This window comes from Leiobunum rupestre, chromosome 6, assembly GCF_980474605.1.
Source record: "Leiobunum rupestre chromosome 6, qqLeiRupe1.1.hap1, whole genome shotgun sequence".
Lineage (NCBI taxonomy): Eukaryota > Metazoa > Arthropoda > Arachnida > Opiliones > Sclerosomatidae > Leiobunum > Leiobunum rupestre.
Genome location: NC_143389.1, coordinates 68,437,420 through 68,450,229, shown reverse-complemented (window position 1 = coordinate 68,450,229; position 12,810 = coordinate 68,437,420). Strand labels below are relative to the sequence as shown.

The 12,810-nt window shown below is 37.1% G+C and overlaps 2 protein-coding genes across 4 annotated transcripts; both read left to right on the top strand.

Annotated features, from left to right (window-relative positions):
- Positions 1 to 2,320: 2,320 nt before the first annotated feature.
- On the top strand, positions 2,321 to 8,320 carry LOC149943277 (uncharacterized). 3 transcript variants are annotated; one of them, XM_090178115.1, is made up of 4 exons: positions 2,321 to 2,350; positions 2,414 to 2,475; positions 2,549 to 2,799; positions 6,592 to 8,320. In XM_090178115.1, exons 3-4 carry the CDS (start codon positions 2,689 to 2,691, stop codon positions 7,945 to 7,947), a joined length of 1,467 nt encoding a protein of 488 aa, XP_090034241.1. In that variant the 5' UTR covers positions 2,321 to 2,350; positions 2,414 to 2,475; positions 2,549 to 2,688; the 3' UTR covers positions 7,948 to 8,320. The 3 variants fall into 3 exon arrangements, with proteins under 3 accessions (XP_090034241.1, XP_090034242.1, XP_090034239.1); XM_090178116.1 differs by lacking the exon at positions 2,321 to 2,350 and having other exon boundaries at positions 2,408 to 2,475; XM_090178113.1 differs by lacking the exon at positions 2,321 to 2,350 and having other exon boundaries at positions 2,414 to 2,479.
- Positions 8,321 to 9,033: 713 nt separating this feature from the next.
- On the top strand, positions 9,034 to 12,799 carry LOC149943276 (uncharacterized). Its single transcript, XM_090177933.1, has 2 exons — positions 9,034 to 9,229; positions 10,986 to 12,799. Exons 1-2 carry the CDS (start codon positions 9,119 to 9,121, stop codon positions 11,598 to 11,600), a joined length of 726 nt encoding a protein of 241 aa, XP_090034059.1. The 5' UTR covers positions 9,034 to 9,118; the 3' UTR covers positions 11,601 to 12,799.
- Positions 12,800 to 12,810: the final 11 nt, after the last annotated feature.

Sequence of the window (12,810 nt, the reverse complement as noted above, 5' to 3'; positions counted from 1 at the left end):
TTGATCAGCGTTAGCTTCATTCATAAAGAGTGTCTACGTTATCTGCAAATTTATCTTGGATTATGGACGTTATGCTTTTCATTTCATTGTGTTGTTTTTCGTTCAACTGCATTTTCAATGAATCCATTTTCTCTTTAAATTTGTCAATCTTTTGCTTCATATTCTGAAATCTTATTTGCGTTAAACGTTTTTTCCTAGCCACACTATACGGAGACAAAAATTTCGATGGCAATCATGGCACATGTGAAGATGGGTCTGATTTTATTATATAGCCCCAGATCTCCGTTTCAAACATACACGTAAATATCTCGATACAGTTTTTACAAATTTTGCTCTTCTCAGATTTAACATTTACATGTTTTCGAAAGAAGATTTCACATTTTATTGACATGAAGTGAGTTACAAGGTGTTTGCAAATAGCCAATTGTTTTGGTTTATTCGGAAGCTTGAGTAAAATATCACTAGAATCACATCCAAGTCCTTCGCAAAAAAAAATCTTCACTAGGAAAATCTTGAAGAAGCTGTTTTGCCAGAAATGACTATGAAATATATGTTAAAATAATTAGTTAAAACTATTTATATTATTCCCTGGGATGACAATTTGGTAACCGAAAAGATGCAACACTAACCTGTTTATCTGAAGACAACTTCCCTACCCAAGACAATGAGTTAAACGGTAATAGTTAGTGTAGGGAGCTGTTGGCTCGCGTGACATGAAGGGCTTGCCACCACCCTCCTACGCATTGTAACCCGGCCACCTGTTACTTGATCACGCACAAGCAACATTGCTTATGTGGTCGAAAGGTGGTGCCTTGGGTATTAGCTCAATTTTAAAAAAAATAAGCTAATCACTGTGATGATAGATTTTCCAAGCTCACGTGGAAATAATTTTACTGACACAACCTCATCCGTTTGATCGACCACAATTGCAGTTTCAATTTCAGTTTGAACAAATGCATTAACTGTATCGCGACTATCACCCTCAATTAACTGATTTGTTCCATCTGTTTGCACATACACGTTGCTAAGCCTAGCTGCTTAGGACTAGGACTGAAGCCTAAATTCGCCGCATCATATTTTGAAGTTCTTTGCTTTGTTATTTGAGTACACACATTTTTCTTCTTCTCAGTCGTTTGCGAGCTAATGCTTCTTGTCTTGACATTGTTAATATTATTGCATTGAGTACAAATTTGATTATTATTAGCAAAAGTAGCATAAGACCCAAAAGTGTGTCAGCTGTACCTTCGCGCCTATTAACATTTCTAGTGAGACCTAGTCACCCTATAGACTACATAACCTACTAGTTGGAATAGTACTAACAACATTATATTTAGTCTATAGTCTGGCCGGCGCGATTTTCTCTCTTCTATTTACTCGCCCGTAGACGTATGTTCTAAAACGCCTCACTCGGCGGCGCTGGAGTAACTCGATTTTGATGACGTATTTTTCGACCCCTCTTCGTTTCCCTTTTTTACTTTGCAACAAACTCTCATTAACTACTATACCATTCTGACACACTTTTGGGTCTTATGCTACTTTTGTTATTAGCCATGACAAATTTCCGATGCAAGGGAACTCGAAATCTCAACACGAGCTTACGATATCGTCCCTACTTTTTATTCTCGAGAATTCTATTGGATAAATTAGAATTTAAATCAACCAACGGGAAAAAATCGACACTTTCACACCAAGCCCATAGATCAATCAGTAAATTCTAGTACTTTTCCATTTAGTATAGTATGTTAGGCGCGAAGGTACAGCTGACACACTTTTGGGTCTTATGCTACTTTTGCTAATATTAAATCGAGCGCCGCTCGAGGCGAATGGTGATAGTGGCGCCCTCAAACGTCCAAGACTAGTGGACATTTTAGCGAAAAAAACATGCGACGGATTTTTGAATGAGAGGCGCCTCTCTATACTTTACACTCTGCTAATACTATCGAGATAGATTACATGGAATGCTACACTAGAATGAGCGATGTCCTACTTTCTGGTTTGTTCTTTCGTTTCGTGTTCTGTATTGAAACGTAGATAGATGGCGGTAGTGTTTCCGTCGAGGGGCAAAAAAATCAATAAATTAGGCGACAATATTTCTACTTTTGAGATTCATTCCGTTTCGTCGATATTTTAACTGATATCACTTTTTAAATTATACTCACAGACCGTTTCTAATATCATATTAACTGATTAAAAATAATTGAAAGTTTTATTTGACGAAATCATTTTAATTTGTGGTGTTTAATACGCTCTCTAGAAGCGTTTTAATTTGCTTAGTTGCGTCTATACGTTTATTTAGTACTCTCGTCAGTCCTCCTTCAACCCAAAAGTGACTTTTTTGGAAAATCAGCATGTGTGTAGCGGTTGAGAGTCTCCTTTGACCAAGTCCTGTAATTTCTATCTTTCATTTTCTTAGATGACTCTAGCAAGAACAATGCGTCATCGCCCGTTTGGTGATTCTATAAGGTTTCGCGGCGAGTGAGTATGTTATCGCATTATCTCTACATTTACTCAGTCCGTTCATTTTATCTATTTCTTGTTATTGCAACAGGGAGATATCCGAATGAATGGGGAAAAAGATGTATGATTTATGGTTGTTATACGGGAAAGGATGAATTTCGATTTGGTCTTAGTGTCGCAACATAACAAATCCTAATTGAAAGGATTACATTTACTGTATATTTCCACAAAATGGATTTCGCCATTCCATTACCACCGCTAAAAGAACTATGTTTAATACAAACATCTATATGTCTGTGGAGCTCGGAGGACGTAGTGCAGCTTATTCTTGAGCACGAACAGGTTGAGTACCCATAACTTTGAACATATTTATAAAAAAAAATTATTTTACTAAAGCAGTTTAAACACAGATTTAAGGGGGGTGGCGGAGTGGTTAGCGTTTTCGCCTCGCAGCAAGAGGAGCCGAGTTCGATCCCATTAAAACTTGTAGAGGTTAACAGTAATATTTAGTTAGTGTAGGGAGCTGTTGGTTCGCATGGCATGAAGGGCTTGCCACCACCCTCCTACGCATCGAAAACCCGGCCACGTGTTTAAAGGCTAGATAACTTGGGCCTAAGGTGGTGCTGATTATTATATCTTATATAAATGGGAACTATCAAGGATCAGATATTGATGATATTTTACATTTACAGATGAAGTTTTGGGAATATTTTTAAAAAATAAGGTGTATTTTAGTTTATTTCATAAATGTTTTAATATAATTGTACATGGAAATATCATAATTAACTAGAATTTGGCCGTCTTTGGCGGGGCATGGAGCAAGTTGGTCTTAAACATTTCAGACAATGTCCTAGTGGTTCCGCTTCGCTCAATAGGCGCTTAAATAAAACATCCTTCAAGGAAATCGCCAAGAAGTAATATTTACGAGAGCCAGGACGTGCACGTACTTTTTATATAGTGCTTGTTGAAATAATGGAAACTTTTCACCTGTAAACAGAACGTCGTGTTTTTGCCAAGCCTTATTATGTCAAAAAAGCTACCTGATTAAAACGGAACACTTGTTGCATACCGTATAGGTGAAAAGTTTCCATTATTTTAACAAGCACTATATAAACAGTGTCTTGCAGGTCCTAGTTCTCGGAAATATTACTTCTTGGCAATTTCCTTGGAAGATGTTTTATTGAAGCGTCTATCAGACTTAATTTTGCGGCGACAATAGCTTTAGCTCGGTAAATTCACGTAGGTTTTGGCTGTAACTTTTCGATGTTGAGATTTCAAAGGTTTTGAGTTATTTATTTGTCTATAATCGAAATATGTTTATTATTTGTTTTATTTTTATGTAATAATTATAAGGAACATTTGATGCGTCGTTTTGAAAGAAATTAGCCATGTTTCATTTGATGGTGTGCTTTAAAAACCTTAAGCCTAGGTGTAATCTGCCTAAATAGCCTGTAATAAAGTTTATAATACGTTCTTTTTTCCATCTAAATTATGTTGATTATACGGGGTGTTACGGATAAGAGTACCGAATCTTCTATATTGTATTCTATGGGTCCCTACGAGTTTAAAATGTAAAATGAACCATGGTCCTATAAAGCGCCATTTCAGAGAACTTAACGAGCTCTCAAAAATCGGCCTTAAAAACATCGAAATCGACGCCCATGTAAAATCTTCATTTTTCTTTGGCCCCAATTGTTTTCATAAATTTGTCGGTGTTTTTTTAGCATAATAAAATTGTTATCTTTTTTAATAAAAACAAAAAAATATTTACAACTGTTAAAAATGCCCACCTTTGGCTCTAAAACACAAACGACAACGTCGTAAAAATGACTGACGAACGTTTTTAAAGATTTCTGGTGTCTTATGAATAGTCTCACATTCATCAATTATGCGCTGCGGAGTTAGTCTTTGATATGTCCCTAAAGATAAAAAACGCGTGGGTTCAAATCGGGAGATCGTGGCGGCCATGGAATGGCCCCTCCTCGTCCTACCCACCTCAAAGGAAATGTCGCATCAAGATGATCTCTTACGGCACGGCGGAAATGTGGTGGCGCTCCATCGTCCAAGAATCACATTCGCTGTCTAGTCGCTAACGAACTTCCTCCAATAGCTCTGGTAATGCTCGTTGAAGAAATTCTAGGTACGACTCTCCATTTAGCCTATGCGGAAGGAAGTAGGGTCCCGCTAAATTGTCTCCAACAATGCCACACCAAATGTTGAGATTGAATTTCTCTTGGTGCGCTGCGACAACAGCTCCGTGAGGGTTGTTTTGGCTCGACTAGTGGTTATCGTGCAAATTGAGAATACCGTCTCGGGAGAAATTGTCCTCATCGCATATTTTGATAAAAAACCATTAAAAGGACGATCATTTTTTTGCCATACCAAATCATTGGGGAAATTACATTGTCCAAACAAAACTATTGTCTCTTCAGGTACACTGTTTAATCAAATTCGCATATTTCACCATATTAATACACTTTCCATAATTTTAGTGTTCAGGTGTTGAAACTGGTTACGTTTATTTCTACTTCATCGTCAAATATATATCTGTTACCATTAGAATTCGAGTACTTTGACGCTAATAATAATAACATAAGCCTATCATAAGGTCCCCATAAATAAAGGACTGGCATAGAGCCCCATGTTTACGGCATAATTGTCCATGCGAGAAGAAAATTAACGTACGACGATAGGGCAGCCACGCTCGGGTTGTTAAATGCCACACAAAACGCATCTAAATCTCACATTTGAAAAAAAAAATACCTTCAGAAACACAACTCTTATTTCTAATAGCCAGTTTTAGGTTCTGATGAATCATTTTGCAAAGATTAAGTGTTAATTTTAAGTTTTAAACCCACAGAATTGTGCATAAGCCTTGGCTACGGTGCTAAGGGCTGACGGCGGAGATTTCTCCTTAGTTTCTAAATTTCTAATGCATTTCGTGAAATTTATTTCAGAAATGCATAGTTGAGGACGTATGCCACTACTAGGTGCAAATTTTGAATACCTACCTCTTAATAACGGGTATTTTATCGTCCAAAATTTGGCCTAGACCTTTGCTTATGGGGACCTTATGATAGGCTTATGATAATAATAATATTATTTTCTATGGTTTTTTTTTCATCTTCTGAAGGGCACCAGTATACTATAATCCTAATATACATTCAGAGTGCCCTAAATTTTAACTTTTGATACTATAATCCTACCTGTATTTTAATATTTACAGGATGAAAAATTGGTGAATAAGTAGATAAGTCCATAATGAAAAGGGATAATAAAGCTAAACCCTAAACAAATTTGAAGAAATTCAAAAACTTACTAATAGCTCGTACCGATAGGTCTTCGAGCGGATGAAAACGCGAAACTCGGACCAAATAGATCTTCGAGTGAATAATTAAATAAAATAAAATAAAATAGCCAGAAAATCCAACGGTAGACCGGTTTCGTCCTATTTGGGACTCGTCAGTACCGTGCGGGAAATCTGGCTTGCGACTATAACACCGAATAGAGAAACTAAGCCTAAATATCCATAATGAAAAGGGATAATAAAGCTAATTTTCTATGGTTTTTTTTTTCATCTTCTGAAGGGCACCAGTATACTATAATCCTAATATACATTCAGAGTGCCCTAAATTTTAACTTTTGATACTATAATCCTACCTGTATTTTAATATTTACAGGATGAAAAATTGGTGAATAAGTAGATAAGTCCATAATGAAAAGGACTCGTCAGTACCGTGCGGGAAATCTGGCTTGCGACTATAACACCGAATAGAGAAACTAAGCCTAAATATCCTATTCGGTGTTATAGTCGCAAGCCAGATTTCCCGCACGGTACTGACGAGTCCCAAATAGGACGAAACCGGTCTACCGTTGGATTTTCTGGCTATTTTATTTTATTTTATTTAATTATTCACTCGAAGATCTATTTGGTCCGAGTTTCGCGTTTTCATCCGCTCGAAGACCTATCGGTACGAGCTATTAGTAAGTTTTTAAATTTCTTCAAATTTGTTTAGGGTTTAGCTTTATTATCCCTTTTCATTATGGACTTATCTACTTATTCACCAATTTTTCATCCTGTACAATGCAGTCCATAGGTGGTTCCTTTTAACTTAACACTTTTAATATTTACAGTCGATCAGAAATACATTAAATAAAAGGATTGATTTGGAAAAGCGTAGAAATGAAACCGAAAGTCATCATTTATGGACAAAGTTTAAAAACCACGTGAAGGATAACCTTTCCAAATTGCCATTACCCGGCATCTGTAAATCCGCCGTCACGAAGTATATCGATCCAATCGCTGGCCAAATAGAAAGGTGGTTGATAGACAGTACCCCGTTTCCGGTGGTAAGGAGCAATTTCTATCACCTGTTGCGGCGCAAACGCGGCGGACATTCCGTTTGCCGTTTCTCTTGGTCCAAAGCGAAAAACTGGATCACGACGTCCGTTTCTCCGTCACAAAGAGTGGAACGGGAACTGACGCGTTTCTACTTGACGCGTTTGCCCTGGACTTGCTTGGGTGTCGTCGACAGGAGCAAATTGGCTCCTTTAATAGTGCGCGACGAACGAATTGAAATTAGGCATCGTTACCTCGTCGCTTACTCTCACAACTTGATCCGAGAAGTGTTCGACATGAACGCTCGTTGGTCGCGTGAACGTTTGCTCGACTTCCACGAAAACCACAGAGACGAAATATTTGACGGTAAAGACTTCGCGATTAAATTCTTTTGGAGTTCCTTATCGACGGACGAACGAGAAAGCTTGATCACTCGTTGGCAACCTCATTTGATATCGGCGGAGACGGCGCTTTTCTTGCTGAATCGTGTTGGTATCGCGGAACAAGTGAAATTTTTGGAAAGAGGGGCTTACGTTAGACTATTAGAATGGCCCTATCTGAATCTTTTCGCGCGGGTTTCGCAAAATTATCCGGAACTTCTTCCGGAGAAGCTGGCGTTCGCCGCTTTGATCTTTTTGTGGCAGATGATCGATCTGAAAGGTTACGAGTCCGTAGAAGGTGAAACTCTTAAATACTACTTGCTATTGCTACCGTTAAAAGGGGTTCAGCTCTTCGCGGCGTTTGCGTTGCTTTTAATTATATACGAGGGCAAAGATTTATATTCAGATTTGCTGCCGCAAAATTATTCAGAGTTCAACCATGTTTTGGAAACGGAATACGAAGTTCGGTATGATTTGAAATGCGGAACGTTTTTATTGGATATTCACCGTGATCTTAGAGAACGTAAAAACCTGAAAGAAGACGATCTGGTCCGACTAACTAAGTGCCTGTTAAGCCATTATTTGAACGAGTGCTCACCCGACGCCTTGGATTCGACAAACAGCGTCGACGAATGTTTTTTAGCTCTTGAGTGCGAGGTGAACCTTTTAGGGTCCCATCACGTGGCATTTATTCGCATTTCGGTCGCGAAAATCCATCAAGCGAGATCGACTGTGATAGAATATCTTGAAATTTTAAAGCAGATTTCGTAAGCTATCCGGTGATTAACTGGCAGCCCAGCGGTCCTATAATTCCTATGTTATACTATACCTTTATACTTAACCTATATTTTTAAACTTATCCTTAATTTTTAAACCTATCCTATATTTTTAAACTTATCCTTAATTTTTAAACCTATCCTATATTTTTAAACTTATCCTTAATTTTTAAACCTATCCTATATTTTTAAACTTATCCTTAATTTTTAAACCTATCCTATATTTTAAACATATCCTCTATTTTTAACCTATGGTCAATTTTTCAACCTATCCTCAAATTTTTCAACCTATCCTCAAATTTTTTAACCTATCCTCAATTTTTTAACCTATCCTCCATTTTTCAACCAATCCTCTATTTTTCAACCTATCCTCCATTTTTCAACCTATCCTCCATTTTTCAACCTATCCTCCATTTTTCAACCTATCCTCAATTTTTCAACCTATCCTCCATTTTTCAACCTATCCTCCATTTTTCAGCCTATCTTATATTTTTAAACCTATCCTATATTTTTAAACCTATCCTATATTTTTAAACCTAGTAGAGTTGTTAATTTTCCGGGAAAATAAAATGTGGAAAAATTTCCGGATAATATTCCGCAAATTGGAAAAATAAAATGTTTATAGAGATAGGAGCAACTGTTTGTTTGATATTAAAGAAAAACTTCGGTATTATCTATAGAATTTTTTTTTATAAAATATTTTTTTAGAAAGAGGTTACATTATGTTGTACAATTATTAAGATATTTCGCTATGTTGTACAATTATAGAAGAAGTTCCACTATGTCGTGAAAATTATGAAAAAGGCTCCGTTATCGTGTATAAATTATTTAGGAGGTTCCGGTAAACTGTACAAATTATTTAAGAGTTTCCGCTAAACTGTACAAATTATTTAAGAGGTTACCACCTGTTACTTATATAGTTTCTGAATCATGTTTTGTTGAACACAGAATTTTCCCACCTTAAGTTTATCTCGATGACTCTGCAAAGAAATAACGCCACTACACTTGATTTCTTTCAGCTAATGCTGCTTATCGCTATTATCGAATTTTATCATTTATTTTGCGGTACAAAGTTTCTAGATCCGATAAAGGTTGATTTGGTCGTTGACTTTTAACTAACAACGTCAATATTGTTCATTGAAAAGTTTCTGGTACTGTTTTTTCTAATGGATTTGGCACCTTCTTTGCCGCCGTTAAAAGAACTGTGCGCAATGAAGACAGCTATATATTTGTGGAGCACTGAAGAGGTAGTTCGCCATATTCTTCGTCAAAACAAGGTTAAGTAGCGCTAAATATTGATTTTCAAGCGAACAATATTTACAAATATTTTACTACGTTTCAGATACAACATTCAATCTCCGTTTGCGCAAAAACGATTGGTTGTACGATATTAGGTGGTTTCTTTTCGCTTGTTTCGGGATTTCGGAGTAGGGTAAGAAGAGTAAGGCTATGACGTCATTTTACTCCGATTCTGTGGTGGCGAATAGTTTGAGTTGGAGTATAAAGATTTTTCCAAAATGGCTGTCTGTGGTTTTTTTCGGATAAATTGTGGCTAGCAGACGACAAAATCCGAGTTTCTCCTTTACACTTCCTTTTTAGGAGTAAAAAGAGTAGCCCTTATACTCCGGAACAAGCGAAAAGTTTATGGGAGGAGTAATTCTCATCCCTGGAATTGGCGAATAAAACGTTTTAGGTGATAAAGAGTACACATTTGGTCCGAGAACAGGCGAAAAGAAACCACCTAATAATTCCTTAAGCCTTTATTGCAGAGCATTGGCTAAGCATTAATTTGGTTTTATAGCTCTAAATGCAAATCGAAAGTATCATTGGACCTTTATTGCAGAGAAATGCGTTACCTTCAATTTGGTTTATAGCTCTAAATGCAAATTGAAACTAGATATTATCGGAAAACCATTTTTGTGCACCTATTTTCCTTCATAAAATATTACGCATGCCACCAAATGATGGGTGTTTTGATACATTACGTTTAAATTCAGAGCGGTTGCAGTTGTTTCGGAAGTGAAATCCTAAAGTTACTGGCAGTAGGGTTACCAAAATGCCACATTTTGTTTACTGGCTGTAGGGTTACCGAAATGCCACATTTTGGTTACTGGCAGTAGGGTTACCGAAATGCGACATTTTGGTTACTGGCAGTAGGGTTACCGAAATGCCACATTTTGGTTACTGGCAGTAGGGTTACCGAAATGCCACATTTTGGTTACTGGCAGTAGGGTTTACCGAAATGCGACATTTTGGTTACTGGCAGTAGGGTTACCGAAATGCGACATTTTGGTTACTGGCAGTAGGGTTACCGAAATGCGACATTTTGGTTACTGGCAGTAGGGTTACCGAAATGCGACATTTTGGTTACTGGCAGTAGGGTTACCGAAATACCACATTTTTAGAGAAATGTACATGCTAGTGGAAAAAAGTGGCTAATAACTAACTATTGCATTAAAATGATGTAAATTAGGTAAATGCAAAAAAAGTAATGGTGAAGCATGATTTAGGAGAGTTAAATACTTAGGATTAGGAGCGTTGGATCTTTTGAGAAATTAGATGGCTCAGATCACTCAAACTGAGCGTTTCATTACCATAGACTTTATATGGAAAATCCTTCAAAGAAAATCACGGATTTTGATAAAAATCCAAAAACCCGTAATACAAAAGTCCAACCACTCGTGGGGAGCTCTGGAACCCTTTTTAATTTATAACGCCTAGATGTTTTCTACTGTTTGGAAAATGCATATGAAGTTAAAAAATTTAATTTACACATTTGCAGGCATAGTTTTATATAAAGTTGTAATTACTACACTGTAAAATCATGGCCGAAATTAAAAAAATACCCGATAATTTTGATTACTCTTCTTATTTAAGCATTTCATATCTTTCATTATTTAGGAGTAAACCCACAACAAAAACCTACAAATGCATTAGTTGCCCCTTAATTTGAAGTATATTTTTGGGGATGAGTAAATGCCCACGTTTTGCAACATTCCCGTAAACACTTATTTTTTATTTTAATATTCACAGCTCATACGTAAAATAAATTACAAGAAAAGGAATCGAATTGAAAGCAAAAGACTTAAATTGTGGACAAAGTTTAAAAATCGTGTCGCGCGTAGCCTTAAGAACTTGCCAATACCTCACATTTGTAAATCCGTTATCACGAAATACATTGATCCTATTTCTGGCCAAATAGAAGAATTTCTCATAGACGGCAATCCGTTGGCAATTGACAGAAGCAATTTCTGTCAACGGTTACGCCATGAACGCGTTGGACACTTGATTCGCCAGTGTTCTTGGGCAAGAGCGAAGCAAGCTACCGCAACCTCGATGCGTTCGTGGAAAATGTTAGAACTTGAACTAACACGGTTCTACTTAAGGCACTTGCCTTGGATTTGCCTGGGAGTCGTTGACCAACACAAATTCAACTTATTAATAGTGCGCGACCAGCGAATCGAAACTGGATATCGCTATTACGTCGCTTGTTCGAACAACTTGATACAAGAAGTGTACAACATGAAGGATCCTTGGGCACCGGAACCTTTGGGAGAGTTTTACGAGAAACATAAAAACCAATTATTTTATGGAAGAATTCTTTTGGAGTGTGCGATCCTTAAGGCGCAATTTCAGGGTCATCAATAAGATGTTTCGATTAATTAAATACTTGATAGCTCAATCTGGCTGCGTGCGAATATAACAACCTCGAATAGTGTAATGCGCTGCTAAGACAAGTGGCTTATGTCATTGGATAGCATTTGAAGATTCAACAAATATGGCAACGTACTTCCCAGAAAATAATTTAAGAAGACTCAACTATTTCGTCGTCTCATAATTAATAACAAGTTTCGATAATTCAACTCAAATTCTAATAGTTAATAAAAAGTCATTTTGTAATTTTGATTAGAGATATTTTAAAGCTCCCTTAACTGATTTGTTTATGCAAGATATGTTTCTAACAACTCAAATTTATTTGTGTTTTAGTATTTTTCTATTGATGATTACTTTTTAATCGAAGTGAAACCACTGTAGAGCCATATGTTATCAGGTACAATAATTAAATTTCAATACTCTGTAAAACATTCATTGTGTAGAAACCAACTAATACGTCACTAACGGTTTAAATACACAAGATAATTAACTAAAATTTTCGATTGGAACGAGGGCGAAGGAAAAACATCACCAATGAGATGCAGGACTTATTTGACGTTACTCTTCGACCATGAGGGGATTGTGAGCCCCGCTAGAAATCTTCTCAACTCACATTCTTCACTGGTGTTCTGAAAAAATGGAAGTATAGTTTGAGGGGACCTAATCCTTTCGCCATCCTAATTGACGCTACGATGGTAATCGTGTTCCAAATTCATTTAAATTATGTCGCTGCAGAGTTTGTAAAGCGACTAATTCGTTAAATTTATCGAAACCGTGGGGTGCCGGAGTGGTTAGCACTTTCGTCTCGCAGCAAGAGGAGCCGGGTTCGATCCCAGCTTGTGGCACTGGGTGAAAACTCGGAACAACTCCTTCTGCGTAGAGTTTGCAAATTATTTCCCCACTGGATTAAGGGGTTTTTCCCGAGTTATTCGGTTTCCCCATTCATTAAAACTTGTTGAGGTTAACGGTAATAGTTAGTGTAGGGAGCTGTTGGCACGAACGCGTGGCGTGCAGGGCTTGTCACCACCCTCCTACGCATTGTAACCCGGTCATCTGAATTAATGGTTTCAAAAGTCGCTTGATGACTTAGGCCTTAGGTGGTGCCTTGGGAATTAGCCTAGCTGATTATTATTATTACTTATGTTACAAAAAATTGATGTATAATATTGAAGTATTTTTTATTAAAAGACAATATTATTGGTTG

Coding starts and splice junctions, on each gene's coding strand:
- LOC149943277 (XM_090178115.1), top strand. CDS start 2,689: ATGGATTTCGCCATTCCATTACCACCGCTAAAAGAACTATGTTTAATA. Junction 2,800..6,591: donor TTATTCTTGAGCACGAACAG/GTTGAGTACCCA, acceptor TAATATTTACAG/TCGATCAGAAATACATTAAA.
- LOC149943276 (XM_090177933.1), top strand. CDS start 9,119: ATGGATTTGGCACCTTCTTTGCCGCCGTTAAAAGAACTGTGCGCAATG. Junction 9,230..10,985: donor ATATTCTTCGTCAAAACAAG/GTTAAGTAGCGC, acceptor TAATATTCACAG/CTCATACGTAAAATAAATTA.